The following is an 18,420-nucleotide window of genomic DNA, read 5'->3' as shown; positions in this document are numbered from 1 at the left end:
TCTATCTGAAGCGGCGAGGAGGCGGGTCAGCTGGTGGCTTTGTAATGGCCGCAGCCAGGGGTTTGTGGTCCGTTAAGACATAGAAAGGACACCCTCAGTGTCAGTCTTAAAATGCTTGATCGCTTTGTAGACCGCGAGCAACTCCCTGTCAAACGCGGAATATTTCAGTTGTGCATTCGTGAGCTTGCGCAAGAAGAACTGCAAAGGCGAAGTTTGGCCATCGATTGTCTGGCTAAGGACAGCGCCGATGGCAGTATCGCTCGTGTCTGATGACAAGCTGTGCGTTTGGATGAGGATGTGTGATGGTGCAGGCCTCGGCAAGAAGATTTTTGAGGGCAGTGAAAGAGTCAGTCATAGCAGAGGTCCATGGAACGGGCCGAGATCCAGAAGTGTTGGTGCCTGCCAAGGCGTCCGTCAGTCGAGCCTGAATCTAGGCAGCTCGAGGTAGATGTCGGCAATAATAATTAATCGTCCCCAGAAAGCACTGGAGCTCTTTGAATGACGAAGTCTGGGTAGGTTTAGTATTGTTTGTACTTGCTCAGGGGGGCGGTGAAATGCCATCGGCAGAGACCCAAAAGCCAAGAAAAGTGACAGCGTGTTGATGTAGCTGCAATTTGACCTGGTTGGTCTCGATGCCTGCCGCCGCAAGAGTGTTCATAACAGTTTGCAAATGTCGAATGTTGTCCTCGACGGAGGAGCTGAACACAAGAATGTCATCAAGATATGCAAAGCAGAATCTTAGGTCGAATAGCACTACGTTGATGAAGCATTGCCAGGTCTGGGTTGCATTTTTCAGACCGAAGGGCATGAATCGAAACTGAAATAACCATATCAGAGTGGTGATTGCTGTCTTCTCGATGTCTTCAGGTGCCGCGGGGATCTGGTGATAGACCCGTTTGCAATCAATGACAGAGAACGTGGTCGCACCTGCGAGGGAACTGATTAAGTCGATAATGTTGGGTATGGAGTAGGTGCCCATAATTGTTCGTGCGTTTAGTCTACGGTAGTCTCCGCACATGCGCCAGGATCCGCCTTTCTTGGGTGTCATATGTATGGGCATAGACCAGCTACTGGCAGAGGGTTGAATGACGTCGGAGCTTAGTAGCTCAGAATGTGACTTTTAAGGTCGGAGAGGCGCTCGGGAGAAAGTCGACATGGTTTACTGGAGATCGGGGGAACTGGCGTGAGGCGAAGCTTGTGAACCTTGCTGTTGGTGATGAAGGAAATGTTGCCGGCGCCACGAGAGGCAGTTTGTTTATACAATGTGTGGCGGGTGGGGCAGGTGAGGCGTGGTCGTGGTGTCTGGAGCCACTCGGCGGATCCGACGGGAGCCGAGGCAGCGAAGTGTCCCAGGAGTCAACGCGACAAGATGGCCACTGGCCCAAAGCAATGGCACCGTGGTCGGGTGAGCTTAGTAGAGCTCTTGAGCCGTTAGTGAGTCCATTGTCCAATGGCGCTGCCTGTGGCACCACGGTCGCAGAGTTTGAGGTGCTGTCCGCGAGGGGCGGGGTAGGAGCCGTCAGTTTGGGAACACGTGACACTCGTCACGCATGCGCACTTCTGTACGGCTGAGTGTCAAACGCTGCCGTGTTAGGAGGGTGTGGCCCTGCGGAGCTGTAAGTACATGTTATGGCAGTCTTGATAGCACAGCTGCGAGGGGTAGCGGGAGGTAAACACATGGAGGCTCGATTGCTGGGACTGCAAGCAGGTTCGGTGTACTTACTGACCTTGCTTTGTCCTTGCTGTAGTGTCTGTAATTCCTTTGCTGCATCGGAGAGCTGGAGCTGAGTTTCATGAAACCGGAGGGAGAGCTTGAAGTTTTCCTTGCGTAGGCGAGCGACATTTTCAAGCTCGACAAGGCACTTTTGCGTTGTTTCTTGTAACATCGTCGACAGAGACGAGCACGTACGGATAAGATGAGCCCGGACCGATGTGTCGTGGGGGGGAGGTGGGGGGGGGGGGATGTTTGCTCGACGGAGCATAGTGGAAGTGAGTCTTGGACGGGTGATGAAACACGGTGTTTAGCACTAGGTCGGGTGAAAGTTTGTGGTCTCGCAAAAAGTCAATGCCTAGTATAGGTTTGTCAATTTCGCACATCAAAAAAGTCCACTCGAGTTTGCAGTTTGCAGAGAGTGAGACGATGTGGGAAGTTGAACCCAAGCATTGTAGTTTAGTTGAATTCACGGCCTGCGGTGAAGTATGATGAGGGTGGATGTTCGACGACACTAAGGACGTAGGCAGCAGTGAAACATCAGTGCCTGTGTCCACTAGGAAAAGGTATCCCGACGAAATGTCTTTAATGTAAAGTCGTCCGCAATTATACGGTCGTTCCCGGACAGAATGGAGCACCTGGGGGTGCCTCTCATGTTGTGCGCAGGAAGCGGCACACCCGGACCTACCTGTGATTGGCGTTTGGGAAGTAGCAGTGTGGCCTGCAGTTCCATGCCGCCTCACCAAACCATGTGTGGAAGTAGAAGTACGGGTAGTGTGGCTGCATTTCCTGTGGAACGTTCATTGCCAGTGGCGGTGGCCGAGGTTCGGTGGCCCCAGCAGGCTCAGTTGCAGGAGGAGGCATGACTGTGAGCAGAGCCGGTGAGATCCCAGTAGCTTGTTTACTGCTTGCCAGAGCGAGCGGAACGGTCGGCACAGTACGGCCCCAACCACGTCCGGCTGCAGGATGATGAGCCTGAACCTGAGACTTGTCAGGTAGGAAGTGGCTGGCAAAATAGAGCAGTGATGCATCGTGTAGCTTGTCAGCAATTGTCATTCTTTGCTCGACAGGTTCGGGAGACCTCTGAGCCAGAGCAAAGTGGATGTGAGGAGATAGTTTATCTGACCAGATGGCGAGGAGAGCTGTGTCAGAGAGTAGATCGACGCTGACAGGGCACGTAGCCGTCTCCAGAGCTGGGAAGGTTTGTCGTTGCCTAGTTGCTCGATGTGGAGCACTTGCCGTATTGCTGCCTCAGTTGAGCATGCAAGCTGACGAAGAACGTCATTTGGCTAGAGTGTACCAGTTAGATGAGTCTGGGGCATCGACCAGGTCAGTAATCAAGTCCTCCTGGTCGTGCAGGTGGGTGATGAGGCACAGAAACCTGGTTGACTCATCGAGTTTGTAATGGTCGAACACTTCGTTCACAATTTTGAACCAGGTTATTGCTGTGTCGGGATTAAACGGCGACAGTGTCAGTAAGCATTGCAGAATGTTCGGAAGAACAGGTTGAGCTGAGTTCATCGGGTCACTGCCTGCATCGAGCTGTTGTTGCTGTAGTATTCTAGGAGAGTAGCAATGACGGCTGTTCGGGTGGCAGCATGAAGGTGACTCGTTGTGGTTGAGTGTGGTCCGTCGCGACACGGAAGGCCAACGCGGGTGAGACACCGTAATGTGTCGATTGTGGTTGCGGAAGCTCAACAATTTGCGGGTGTGTTTGGATTGATGCGTCGCGGAAGACCGACGCGGATGAGGCACTGAGATGTGCCAAGAATGGTAGCAGAAGCTCGACTGGGGCCAGCACAGGGGCGACAGGTGAGAAAAAGTTCAAAGTTTGAGAACGCGTGTTAGTCTGCGGAAAGCTCGAGGTATGATCAGAGCCGGGGCCACCTGTGTTGCAGGGAGGCTGCGGAGGTGCGGGCTGTCCAGAAGCACAGTGTGGGAAATGATGTCGAACATGGGATGGAATGTGTGAATGTTCACTGTTCATAGTCACTCCACTCAAAACAGTGTGCGGATAAGGTGAAGGTCATGGCACAAAACATGGAGGCATAGCAGAGGGATGGAGGTGGAGGTCAGGCACAGATAATAAGTTATTGTTCCTGTTGCAGGCCGAGGTATCCAAGGAGGAAGGCATGTGCTGATGCTGAACCGAGGCAGGCGCGGGCGTGGTCAGATGCTGAGGAGGTAGACCTGTGAACGAAGCAGTTCCAGCCACGTGGCAGGTGTCTACGTGGTACTGCACTGATTGCGACGTGGCAAATCGTTGTCCTGGCGGTGGTAGGTTGTCCCACGAAGCAGTTGCAGAAATCAGCAATGGTCCCGCACTGCACGGAGATCCATAAGAGATAGCTGCACAGTCAATGAGGGAGGGCACATGTGGTGGGAACAAAGGTGTTTGATAGCCAGAGTCATGCACACTCCTGCTCGAAAACATCCAGCAAAATCGGCGTAATCGTCGAGTGAGAGGCATCGTGTTGCAGTCCTGGCAGGTGTACATCGCCCTCAACATGATACATGTCGATAACAAGTCATTGTTAGAATGCTGTGTCGATGTAATACACACAAAAATAACCAACGCGGAGGTCGCGGACACAGTAAAACGGCGAAAATGGAAGATGTTACAACTAGGGGTCACTAGTGAGGGAGATGTTCAGGTTAGTTACACCAAACAACCGCCATTTAGCAGTAGTTCATTTATTCAGCCAAACACAAGCAAAGCTCACAAAGAAATGGACGTGGCAGAAGAGACTAAAGATAATCTTAGCTTAGTTCAAAGATGGATGCATCAATGTTGGTGTCGATTTCATCGGCACCACACTTCCATTACCAAAGTAGCCAAAGTGTTTGGTGTTTCTGGAGGTACCATACTGGAGATTTATACCACGAATATGGAAAGCAGAAAATGATCATTCATTAATTCACAACATGGATGAAAGTATGTACTGAGTGATCACAACAGATTGTCATTGAAGAGGACTGTGACAAAAAAATAAGATAACAATAGCTTTAAAAGTCACTTCAAAACCAAATGTCAGTCTCACAGATACTGCCAGCACCAAAAAACACAGAGGGACTCTAGAAACGCAAAGAATTGTAGGATCAGCTGCAATTCCAAAACCACTCTTCACTGATGCGATTGCTTATAACAGAAAAACACAATGCCAAAGCCATAAAACTTGGACTACAGAGGTAAGTCTTGTATCACACTGTTTCCTGTTTCTGGTTGACTTTACATCCCAAGAGTGAAACAAGGTGGGCGTTAGGTGATGATTTGGTGTCCCATGGGCTCCATGGTTACTCTGCAAGGACACATTATTTATGACAGTAGCTCTGTTCACACAGCCTGCATTGTTCAGGACTAGTTTTATGAGTGCAAGGATGAATTGTTGTACCTTCCCTGGCCACCACAGTCACCAGACCTCAATATTATTGAGCCTTTGTGGCCTACGAAGGTGAATCAGAAAATCTTTGCCCCTCTCTTTTCAGCCAAACTTACGCTACAAATGAGAAGTCAACATATAAATTCCCAGCAGTGGACATTTCTTGGACTAACCTGACCTTATCTGTCAGTAGCTCCATTGCAGGATGCTGTTGTCAGTCATTTAAGATGACGGTTGCACTTCACAGATCCATGGCATATGAGAAACTAGGTGTTATTTGTTTTCTATGGAGCAAGCAATGAATGCCCATCGAAATCCACAGGAATGCAGCCCATGTATGGGGAAAAGTGTCTCACTTTGAGAAGTGTGAGGTGGTGGTGTGGAGAGTTCGCTAAAGACTTGCATGACAATGAGTATTTGGGGAGGCTGCATTTGTCGCTTACTGATGACAACATTTACTGCATGGATGCAACAGTGAGAGCATACTGGAATGTGCAGCTCAAGGACATTTCCTGGGAGCTTGGCATTTCAAATGGGAGTCCTGGGTCTTTAGGTGACCAGAAAGTGAGTGATTGTTTCACTGAATCATCTGCAATGGTATGCAAAGGAGGGTGACAGTTTGCTGAACTGGCTACAAAACATGGATACTGCATTCCATACCAGAATAGAAGCAGAAGAGCACTCTGTGGAAACATCCAGGTTCTTCTGTGGCAAAGAATTCTGTTTAGTGCCATCTGTTGGGAAAATGATGTTAATGATGTTCTGGGCTCACCGTGGCCCATTCCTACTGGATTTTGTGCCACTACATGCAACCATCACTGCCAATAGTCATTGTTCCATACTGTCACATTTGCAGGCTGCCATGAGGAAGAAGTGCCAAGGTATTCTCAGTGTGGGCAAGGGTGGTTATCCTTCGTGACAATGTGAGGCCATGTGTAACAGTCAGAACCATTGACAAGCTCCGGTTGTTTCACTGGTAGAGTCTGGACTGCCATCATACAGTCTGGACCTCACCCCTACAGATTTCCATGTTTTTGGTCTGCTGAAGAAGTTCCTGATGAGACAGCAATTCACATGCAACAATGATGCTAAGACAGCAGTCCAAGGGGGATCCCACAGTCAGTCGGATGAATTCTACTGCAAGAGAATTTCAAATTTAGTGCCACATTGTGACAAATGTGTGAACCAGCATGGGGACTATGTGAAAAAGTACTGAAAGGTATGAAGAATAGTACATATATTTGTAATCACATGTCTGTATCTTATACTTTGGAGAGAACGGTGTTTGATCTCTATCCACCTTCATCATCACTAACTGAACTTGCCACTACTTTGCATGAAGAATAGAGTAAGATTCTCTTGAAAACCATACAGGACTTGTATTTATCCATTCTGAGGTGAGTGGAAGCTGTTTTGAAGACCAACAAGTTTCCTACAATATAATAGGCATGGTAATGTGTTGTGTTTTTGGTGTTTCCATATTTTTGTCCAATCCCTATATATAAGAAACAATATGAGATGATGCATAACAATTGTCAACAGGGTATTTTCAGGTGGAATTCATAGGTCTTTCCAGTGTGCATGACACAACTGACATCAGATTCCTGGTACAATAGATCTACATCATAATGAAAGACAACACACTGACCAAAGATATCAGAGACCTCCTTGAAGATTGCATGTTCTTTATGGAATACCAAGACGGAATAATCATGTGATGGAGAAAGAAAATGGGTCTACCATAGTGTGATGTACTGGCCTCAACACATTTTCATTTTTATTCAAATGACCAATAACTATTGAATGACACTACAGACTTCATTTCTGCTTATTATTACGCTGTGGCCATCCTTGGAAGTGCATTTAAAAAGGCTGAAGCAAGGCTCACTACACTCCTACAGGGATCAAATAATACTGTGTCTGAAACCAACTTACACTTCCGCAACAACCCTGTATCCATAGGATCCCAGATTACATGGAAAGGAATGATGTTCAAGTACGTTGCCTACTCCATATGCTTGAATGTTACCCTGAATGTGGCCACGATGTATAGCAATACGGTGTCAACACCAAAATGAAAGTAGCAGAAAAAATATCTCTGAAAAGTTCATAACAGGCTGTGTAAAACCTGCTAATACAAGTAATTTCCTACCATCTGGTTGGAATCACTCCACTGACAACTTGATGGAAAGCAATTTCCTACAAAGAGAGAATGAAGTCCTGCACAGAATGAAGTCCTACACATCTGTACAACACCCACTATATGGCATTAAATTGGCTATCAAAAAGCTGAAATCTAGAAAGAGCTTCCTCAGAGCAATTGAGTACTATAAATTCAGCTCAAAGGTCCTCCACATCTGTAAAAAACCACTATGTGGCATTCAATTGCCTACCCAAAGGCTGAAATTTAGAAATAGTATCCTCAGAGCAAATGAAATTATTTTATTGTATCATTTCTAGTTTGGGGCCTGAGCCAATCGTCAGATGGGACAAGTCTTCACAAAAAGCCCCAGAAAGCAAACTAATCAACTGAAACTCAGTGGAGATGTGGCCAACTTTAAAAGGCCATTTACTGGATGGAACGATCAAAGAACTAGCCTCTAGTTACATCAAAAAACAGTAAATCTCGAAACCTTTAAACAGACTGCAGGCAGGAACAACAAGATCAAAAGCAAACGTTCTAAAATAAGGTCTGACCTATACAACCAAGGTAATGTCCAGACAATCCAATACATCTTCCCATTACCTGATTGCCCGATACAATGCAGGTAAGGAATTATATCGTCCCCAGTGCTATATTACGAAAAGACTTAAAAAACAGTATTTATAAAGAAAAGACATTTAAAAATTGAATAATATATTTTTATCATGTAGCCGTAAAACAATAATTTCTCTGTCTAAGTTTCGAATGCAAAGAAATATAACAAAGTGATCTAAAGAGACGACAAGATACACTCTTTTGTTAATTTTTTAGTCGTCTTCACTTCTTCTCTTGTCTTGATTGCGTGTAGATGGACATCTTTCGAGTGCTGGCAAATGTAAGCATATTTGTATGAATTAAGCAGATAATTTATTGATTTAATATTATTGTGCACTTTAATTTGTAAGAGGTGATCCCGATTTCATGTCCGCCTTCCTTGAATTAACCTGCATTCGAGTAATTTACAGTTCAACAATCGCAGCGGCCGATGCAGCCAACGACGCCATTACGTGGCGGTATTAACTTATAGAAAATTAGCGGAAGCAAAAAACTTGCCCGCTATTAACATAATATTAATTTTTCTCCACAGCCGCCCGACGTTGCAGAAAATACGTAGTTTTAAGATTCTTATTTTCAGTACCATAGCCGAGAGCCAGAGCTAGGACTCCGACTACAATACAATGGTTAACGGAGGTAAGAAAAAATACTCTCGCGCATGTGTGGGCCACAATAGTAATTAATAACTAAAGATTTCTTGCTTTAAAGTGAACTGACTAGCTGAGGAAATTAATATGAAAAGTTTATTCCAATGTTCAACTTGTACGCTCATGTTTTAAGATTCAGCAAGTCTAACATTCATTAACGTAACAAATAATTTAATATTAATATTGTTAAAAAGGAGAACTTCACAAAAGCATTTAACCGTAAATCAAAATTGAATGAAATATCATTTTTATTAAGGCCCACCATATAAGTCAGCAACAATCAAAATAATGATAATAATATATTAAATTACGACAGCCGACGGACGCAAGAGAATCCATTGAATTTACATGAACTAGTGGGAACATGGATTAAGCCTTATGTGACAGGTGGGAAACAGAAAGTAACAGTTATGGATAATAATGGATATCTGGTTTCATCAGGGCGAGGCACAGCACACAATGGAGAGTTTCACAAGGTTCAGTGCTGGTTCCCTTGCTGTTTCTAATATTCGTAAATGATCTCCCATCTGTTACATTACAGCAATCAAGTTTACCACCTTTGCATGTGATACTTCTCTTCTACTAGATCAAGCAGCAGTGGAAAAACCTGGAAACTTCTGCTAACCATGTCTTTGCTGATGCCCTCAACTGGCAACCCTTTCATGACCTGTGGGAACTATAGTTCCCACTTTTTTGTTTTCACTAGAAGTTCAATGGTAAACAGTGTTCCCACTTCCAGCTTGTGCTGCCATCTCTGTTGTTGTTGTTGTTGTTGTTGTGGTCTTCAGTCCTGAGACTGGTTTGATGCAGCTCTCCATGCTACTCTATCCTGTGCAAGCTTCTTCGTCTCCCAGTACCTACTGCAACCTACATCCTTCTGAATCTGCTTAGTGTATTCATCTCTTGGTCTCCCTCTACGATTTTTACCCTCCACACTGCCCTCCAATACTAAATTGGTGATCCCTTGATGCCTCAGAACATGTCCTACCAACCGGTCCCTTCTTCTGGTCAAGTTGCGCCACAAACTCTTCTTCTCCCCAATCCTATTCAGTACCTCCTCATTAGTTACGTGATCTACCCATCTAATCTTCAGCATTCTTCTGTAGCACCACATTTCGAAAGCTTCTATTCTCTTCTTGTCCAAACTATTTACCGTCCATGTTTCACTTCCATACATGGCTACACTCCATACAAATACTTTCAGAAATGATTTCCTGACACTTAAATCTATACTCGATGTTAACAAATTTCTCTTCTTCAGAAACGCTTTCCTTGCCATTGCCAGTCTACATTTTATATCCTCTCAACTTCGACCATCATCAGTTATTTTGCTCCCCAAATAGCAAAATTCCTTTACTACTTTAAGTGTCTCATTTCCTAGTCTAATACCCTCAGCATCACCCGACTTAATTCGACTACATTCCATTATCCTCTCTGTTATAGTTTGTAATTTGTCAACTGGTGAACAGAAGCTGTTGTATGACTACCTCTTTAGTCAAGCAATACAGAGGTGCTGTTTCTGTGTGAGTTGGAGTCATTATTTTGACCACAACACCTTTTTTTGTATTCTGTGTTTTTGTTTTGTGTGTGAAGTGACTTGTGTTGCTCTTTTTTATTTATTTATTTATCAAAGAGACAGTATACATCTGTATTTGGCCGCTTTAACTGAAAATCACAGAAATATTGCAAGGTAAGTTAGTGGGAACTATTTATCCCACTGAACTGTACGTGATGTGCATGTGTTGTGGCTGTGAAATTGGCATTGTGTTTATTGTATGTTTTTCATTGTTTCAAATGCCTGGACTGACACCAGATCTGCACTTCAGATTTTGATGCTGACTCTAATTCTGATTAAGACATCCATTCGCCGAATACTTCACAGATTTTGAACAAAATTAGTGATAACATTACTGTACCGAGTGATGATAATGATTTAAATTTGGCAATAGAAGCAAGTTAAATTGGAAAAACGTCTCCTTGTTATGCCTGTGTATCTAACTCAACTCCAGTAAGAGCTGCTTCAACATCACCCAGTGCTAATACACGGAGAGAGGATGTTTTCTATTTTGAAAATCTTCCAGTGAAATTAGAAGAAAGCCCAGAAATTCTGGCTAATTTCTCAAAGTCTGATAATGAACTAATAAATTTCCAGTGTTTATTTACAGAAGATCTGTTGTTACACATTTGCAGTCAAACAAACTTACACAGAAAACAGTAAAGGGAACAAAACAAGCGAAGTAACTTCCAACTGGCAGGACATAACCATTCCTGAGCTAAAATTTTTTATGGGAATGCTTATTTTGATGGGTATACACAAACTTCCACAACTCAGAAATTATTGGAGTAGTGATCCAATTCTTGGTGTCCCTACTATCACATCCATGATAAAAAAGCACTGATACAAAAAAAAGGTTGAGCATCCCCATTACAATGACAACAGCAAATGTGTAAAAAAGGGACACTGGGATATGATAAGTGCACACAACCTGCCCTGTCATCAGTGCTGTAACAAAGAAACTGTGTAAAGTTCTTCTGTTTGGGCAGTTGATGAATGTGTGGTGGCATACAAAGGACATTCAACACTAAAACAATTTCTGCCAATGGAACCAGTCGATTGTGTGTATAAAGTGTGGTGCTTAGCTGATGCAAAGACTGGGTACATTATAAATTTTGACATCTACACTGGAGAAAAAGACAAAGATGATAGGTCCAAATTTTTTATTGGGTGGAGACATGCTTACACTAACAATTCAATGGTTGGAAGTAAAAAGCTGGTGCCATTTGATAATTATTTTACTACATTTTGAATAATAGAATATCTAAAGTCTTGTGGACTTTATGATATTGGTACTGTGCACTCAGACATGAAGGATCTACCAGATATGCTGAAAAAAAAGATTCAGAACTTAGCGGAGAAGAATTTGAATTTGCTGTCATGTGTTGCAGCAGTCAAGAGGCAGGATAGTAAACCTGTGAGAATACTGTCAAATTATCATAACCTCAAAAAAAAAAACAACTACTGTTTTGAGAACAAATAAAGGTGACAGCAGAAGTGAATTATTCTGCCCTTTGGCTGTGGCAGAGTACAATAAAATAATGGGAGGAGTTGATAGATTTGATCAGCTGCGAGAACAGTGTGCTGTAGGTCGTCATTCATTGAAGTGGTGGCACAGACTGTTTTTCTTTCTGCTAGATTTGGCAGTTGTCAATTCCTACATTACATGGAAGGTTCAAAAGACAGAAGCAGACCAATTAACTTTTCGGTTACATCTGGCAAGGCAGCTCATCTGTGGTTTCTCAAGACGTAAGTGAAGAGGAAGGCTTGTGAAAAGAGGTGTGGCTGGAGTTCCAAATGAAGTTCATCTGCAGAATGTTGGGTCTCATTTGCCCACAAAAGATGCAACAAACGGAAGATGCCACGAATGTAGCATGAAGAACAAAGAAATGAGAACAAAAGTAATGTGCAGCAGCTATCGGGTACCTTTGTATACAGCACCATGCTTCTCTAAGTTCCATGGCACATCAGCTTAATGAACTCAATGGACAACAGAATGTAATAAATGAAAACATGTAATATTTCAGATGTTTTTTATACGTATAAATAAACAATACCTTTTCTTCAAATTCTCATGTGGAGTCACTCCAGAGTTCAGTAGGCACAATAGTTCCCACTAATTTTTTATGTTTTTATGCTAATTTCTGACTTTCAAGACTTAAGCTATGATTTTTTGTGTGGCTTCTAAGCCCAATAAAGTGCTGATATAAGTCCACAACTTCTGTAAATAATTTGGTCACAAAAGGGTTTATGGCACCTCTGGCATAAAGCGCCATATCTTTGGACTCAATCATCTTTGATTTACCTTTGTCTGTGTGCTTTCGGCGCACTACATTTGTACTGCCATGTTGTATTCGCTTACTTCTGTGCTAAATAAATGTATATTCGACATCTAAAGTGTGTTATTACTGCCCTAAAAGACGTAATAGCCACAGTGGTGACCCCAACATCGTCATCGTGTGTTCGCAAACTATTTTATGTTTCTTTTCATCATTAACGGACTACGTGTGCCAGCCCACATTGTCTTCAGAACAATGGATTTACCAGTGTGTTTCTGTGCTAGTGCCTCACACACTATTAACTGTGCTTGCGTATTTACAAGTGTACCTAATGTGCATTTGGTTAAAAGTGAACAATTACCTACGCCCAGCCATGCTGGCAGCCACTTGACCTTAACCAGCTCAACATGGCCACTGTAAAATGCAACTACGCAGCAATGGCTGCTACATGGATAGTGAATGCCACTTAGTGACATTGTGAACGATAATACAGTGAAGGACGCTGTGGTTCACCCCTCAGCTAATCAGTCTCCTTCAGTTTGGTTGGATGTGCCAACAAAGTTTGAGAACTGTAATTCGAACATTCCAATTCATGGGGTCGCTCATTCTTATAAGCCTGATGTCACAAACCCCCCACCCCGCATGCCATCTTGGCAACACCAGTCAGCTCGACTGCACCGGTTTCCACGACCATCGCTCTGTGGTCACACCATGACACCGCTTTCATAATGGCACCGGCCGTTCCATTCAAGCCAGTTACCGGATCAGCCCCCCCATGGCGGCACCACGACCACTTTCCGCCCACTTTTGCAACGGCACCAGCCGTTACACCCGCGCCACATTCACCACTGGGCCTGCGGTTGGGACACATCGTGCCGTCGGCTGCCCCTGCTCACTCCACATCGTGTGCTACTTGCAGCCGCCCCCCACGCAGACCTTGGGTGATGCACCGTCCACCGCTACTGCACTCCCGGAGTCGTCGGCTTCCTGCCCCACTCACACAGATCTTCGCCTACCAGTGCTGCATCAACATGTGTTACCCAGCAGGTTTCCTAAGCTGCCTGCTTCGCAAAAGAACAACACTAAGACTTGTTTCACATTGGTGGATCACCTACTGGATATCCACATGATTTCAGACAATGATGCACATTTCGTCTGCCTGGTGAGCCACGTCCATGTTCATTCAGACCTCATCAGTGATCTGCTCCTCTCACCGCCTGCCTTGTCGAAGTATTTAATGGCGAAAACATCGCTCATCGAATGTCTTTCTCGCCCACCAGAGGAGGCTATACACCACATTATTCATGACGAGCATCTCGACGACTGCACACCTTCGCAGCTTTGGTGGCATATTCTTGCATTAATAGATGATCAAGCACTACCGGAAACTGAGCTTTGGACTTTGTGGATGGCCAAACTGCCATCAGACCTACAACTTTATCTGATCTCATGTCACCAACCCTCTCGAGATTCACCTCTGCATGGTTGACCGCACCTACGCTATCATTCGTCACTGACACCAGCTGTCATGAACGACATCCATGTTGCCATCAGTTGGCATGCCTGCACACCCTCGGTTCCACGTTCTGCCGGCAGAGGCCAGTGCGCTCACCTCAGCAGCTTGTCATGAGCTGACACCTAGCAGCCTATAGGAGGTACTGCCTGCGGCCTCCCAACAGCAGCTGTCCCTGCCTGAGCAACAGCCCGAGTGGTCTCAAGCAATGACGCAGTCAACTGTATCCCCCTCCCACTCCACACCGCCTCGCTACCAAGCTTACCCACTATGCTGGTACCATGCCACTTACAGGGATGCCGCTTGCAACTGCCACGTGCCTTGCGTGTACCCAAAAAATTCCGGCGGGCATGTTTAGGTGCCATGTCCCGCCACGAAACTTCAGGGCACCTACCATCTGACACTGCGCCACTTGCTCCAGGCATGACTCTATGTCACGGACTTGTCATTGAGCACTCGCTTTCTCGTTGACACCGGTGCCAATGTCACCATTATCCCAGTCAAGCACGCAGGCAACGTGCTTTCTCCTACTAACCTCACTTTAATCGCTGCAAACCACTCTCCTATCACGGTCCTTGGCTCCATCAATATGTCGCTTCACCTATCACCAGTCGCTACCTTCCCTTGCACTTTCCATGTTGCCGATGTGGATGAACGTGTGATCTATTTGGACTTCCTACACCATTATGAACTTTTGCCAGATATGCAGTCCGCCATACTCCGCCACGCATCTGGTTCTAGCGTTCTGTGCTCAAATGAGTTCAGCACAACTCAGCTCTCCGCCTCCTTGGCTACGCTTTCCACATGTGCATCTCTGCTCAAGCATATTGCTGCATGACTCTCTAATTTACAGGACATGTGCACACAAATCGACAAGCTCTGTCGCATTGTCGGCGCCTCTGCTGAATTATCACACATGGAATACGATTTGCAGCCTGTCTACAGAGCTGCAATGTTTGGAACAATCACTCACATCTACTGCGCCATCACACTACATCGCTCCTGTGTCCAGTTTCCCTCCGCCTGCTGCCATGTCCGCGTCGTCACAGGCGAATCTACAGGACACCCATATTCTCTCTTCGCACAGTTGCTCGCATTGCGTGGCTGCCGAGCCACACCCTCCATCATCGTCTGCTGCCGACAGCCCATCCACGCTGTACTGGCCTGGCAAGGTCAGTGAACCGTCATCGCACCAGCCCCCCCCTCTCGCCCCTCCTGCCTGCCTCCCTTTGCAGGTATCGTCCATCAGCAATGGCACTTGTGATAGAATCTGCACCCACCACAGAGAGCCCATCTGTATGTTTTAAAGCTAGGCATCTTAACGCTTCTTTCTGCGTGTGAAAGAAATTGTTCAGGATTTATTGGTTCTGACGTGCTCCGACCATCGGACAGCAACTGGTCTTCACCTATCCGCCTTGTTCTTAAGAAGGACAGCTCCTTATGCATGTGATCGGACAATTACTGATAACTATCCCATTCCTCGTATCCAGGATTTCACGCAATACTGCATGGCTCGAAGTTCTTCTCTGTCTTAGATTGTTCGAAAGTGTATCACCAAATTCCTATGCACCTGCCGGATATTCTGAAAATGGCCAGCATCACACCCCTCAGCCAATTTGAAAACTGTTACAACACTTACGGCTTGAAAAATGCTGTGAAGATGTGGCAGGGGTTCATTGATTCCAGTTTGCTACCTCTTCCTTTTGCTTTTGCTTATTTGGATGACATTCTGATTTTTTCCTCCTCTGCCAAGGAGCAATAGTTTCACCTTGATGCAATTCGTTCAGCTCTTGTGGCCAATGGTATTGTGATCAACCATGATAAATCTCAACTCTGTTCTACATCAGTTACACTCCTAAGCCATACTGTCTCGACCGATGGCCTTCGACGAAGAGATTCTCATGTTGAAATCATTCTCTCACTGCCTCTTCCCGAAGATTATGCTCAACTCCGTTGTTTTCTGGGTATGGTAAACATTTTTCGACACCATATCCCTCAGGCTGCCTCCGTCCAATCGGCCCTTACCGACGCCCTCTCTGGCAAAAATACCATGGGGAAACAAAAGTTTGACTGGACCAAACCCATGCTCGACACATTTTCTATCTCAAAACTGCAGTCACGAAAGCCATCACTCTCACCCATCCCGATCCTAAGGCCCATGTTTCTATTACAACTGACGCAAGCAAGTCAACTGTGGATGCTGTTTTACAACAGCACACTGCTGAATCCACCCAGCCGCTCCACTCCTTTTTAAAAAAACTAACCAGGAGTCAGTGTAAGTGGTCGGCTTTCGACCACAAGCTTCTCACGGTTCATGAGGCAATCAAACACTTCTGGAGCAACCTCGAGGGGAGCCCTTTCACTATCTATTCGGATCACAAGCCTCTCGTGGATGCAATATGCAACCCGGCAAAGGACCTTCCGCTGCAATGTTTCAGGCATATGGACTATATTTGCCAACATTCCTTGGACACTTTCTACATCCATGGTGTGGAAAATGTTGTAGCTGACTATCTATCTCATATCTTGGTGCTTACCACACCCTTGAACTTAGATGACCTCACCTGACTCTAGACTGAATACATCGATACACAGTGATTAGTTTCGGACAATGAGTCTTCGGTCACTATCCAACCTCTTGTCCTGCAAGGGTCGACGACCGCGGTCCTTTGCGATGTTCCTATGGGCTCCCCCTGCCCCTTGGTACTGTCCACTCTTCAGTGTGGGATCTTCGATGCTTTACACAACTTGGCCCACCCCGGAACATGAGCAATGACGAGACTAGTACCAATACATATTATCTATGATCAACCACATAACCCATTGGGTTGAGGCTGCCCCTCTCATCGACATAACAGGAGAGTCGATAGCTCTTGCTTTCTTATCCACGTGGGTCATGAGGTTTGGCTGCCCTCTTTCACTCACTACTGATCAGGGGTGAGAATTTGAGTCTAAACTTTTTGCTCGACTGTGCGAGCTGTGTGGTGTCACAAAGTTCCACACTATGACCTATCACCCGCAGGCGCACGGCCTGGTTGAATGATGGCACAGAACTCTAAAAGCTGTGCTCGTGTGCCATGGTGGGTTATGGCCCAAGGCACTCCCTTGGGTCTTACTTGGCAGCTTTTCCGCGCATAAGGAGAACCTGAATGCATCTCTGGCAGAGATCCTACGCGGAGAACCCCTCCTCCTGCCAGCAGAATTCGTGGAGGACACACCACAGGCTGATGCCATCGACCTCCCGGCCCTTGTGGAACGGGTGCATCTGCAAGTCACTTGCCTACACCCCGCCCCGCCACGCCTTGCCCTCATACCACGCCGTCAGTGTTTGTCCACAAGGACCTGGCATTGTGTGAATTTGTGATGCTGCATGACAATTCTGTGCATGCAGCATTGCAACCACCTTATTCTGGTCCACATCGTGTCTTACGTTGTGCGCATTCCGGCACTTCCGATCTGCCTGCCTTCACCGCCATGCCTGCTGACACCACCGACGCAACCTCAAGCGATGTTCTGCTACCTACACAGCAGTCCAACGCACGTGACTCTGCAGGCGCAGTTTCCAACGCGCCCAATTCTCATGCTGGACGCCGCCTTCAACTGCTGTGCTGGCACAAAGATTTTGTGTTCAAGTGAGGATGCTTCCCTCTGCTGTGCTCCGCACTGCCGGGGAGGGGGCTCTGTGGTGCCTCCAGTGTAAAGCACCATATCTTTGGACTCGATCATCTTTGATTTACCTTTGTCTGTGTTCTCTTGGTGCTATGTTTGTACTGTCATGTTGTATTCACTGCCTTCTGCGTTAAACAAATATATATTCGACGTCTAAAGTGTGATATTACCAGCCACAGTTTAATTGTAATGGACTCACTCTGAATCACTATAAAACACATTTGTACAAAACCACGAGACCCAGACAGAACATAAGAGCATAAATTTAAAATGTAAAAGACATCAAATACATCTCTCCAAGTTCTTAGGTGTACAAATTAAAATCTACATCTGGCAAAATTATTTAATTCACCATCTTTTGCCTTAAACTAAACTTAAGGATGGGTCAGACCAGCTTGCTTTGGATACTTCCATGCAATGTTCTCTTATGGCATCATATTTGTTAGCCATTGTAAAAAAAACACCTAGCTAACTTTGTTGCACAGATCACAATCTGTATTATTAGTAGTGTCCATAAAAGATATTCTTGCACGAATCTGCTCCAGAAACTGTAGGCTTTCACAGGGACATCTCAGTGTATCTCCTCCCTCATGTGTTTTGTTTCTAAAAATTGCTATCTCTTCAAACCAACAGGCTGTACCATGACCACAATGTGAGGTCAAAGCAGGACTTGTACAGCAACCAAACTAACTTTATCTTTGTGTAGAAGAGTAGATTGCTCGAGCATGAAAGTGTTTAGTCTTCTGCCAACCAACATCAAAGCTTTGCTCATAAACACCAAAATTCAAGAGCAAATTGAAGGAAACAATCTGAAAAACAAGGAGAGCAGCAATCTGTGACTATTTGCTGATGACACTGTTGGGTATGTGAAAGTGTCAGTTGTTGAGTGGCTTTTGGAGCATACAGAG

The 18,420-nt window shown here is 45.4% G+C and overlaps 1 protein-coding gene across 1 annotated transcript in view; it reads left to right on the top strand.

Moving 5' to 3' along the window:
- The window catches only part of LOC126263259 (mucin-7-like), a 41,254-nt gene extending 23,711 nt beyond the window's left edge, over positions 1-17,543 (top strand). Inside the window, exon 2 of the mRNA XM_049960345.1 lies at positions 17,235-17,543. Coding sequence (XP_049816302.1) covers positions 17,235-17,543 — 309 coding nt within the window. The remainder of the gene's footprint in view (positions 1-17,234) is intronic.
- The last annotated feature ends 877 nt before the right edge of the window (positions 17,544-18,420 follow it).

The sequence above is a fragment of the Schistocerca nitens genome, chromosome 6 (assembly GCF_023898315.1).
Source record: "Schistocerca nitens isolate TAMUIC-IGC-003100 chromosome 6, iqSchNite1.1, whole genome shotgun sequence".
NCBI lineage: Eukaryota > Metazoa > Arthropoda > Insecta > Orthoptera > Acrididae > Schistocerca > Schistocerca nitens.
This window is presented reverse-complemented; position numbering and strand designations above follow the sequence as displayed.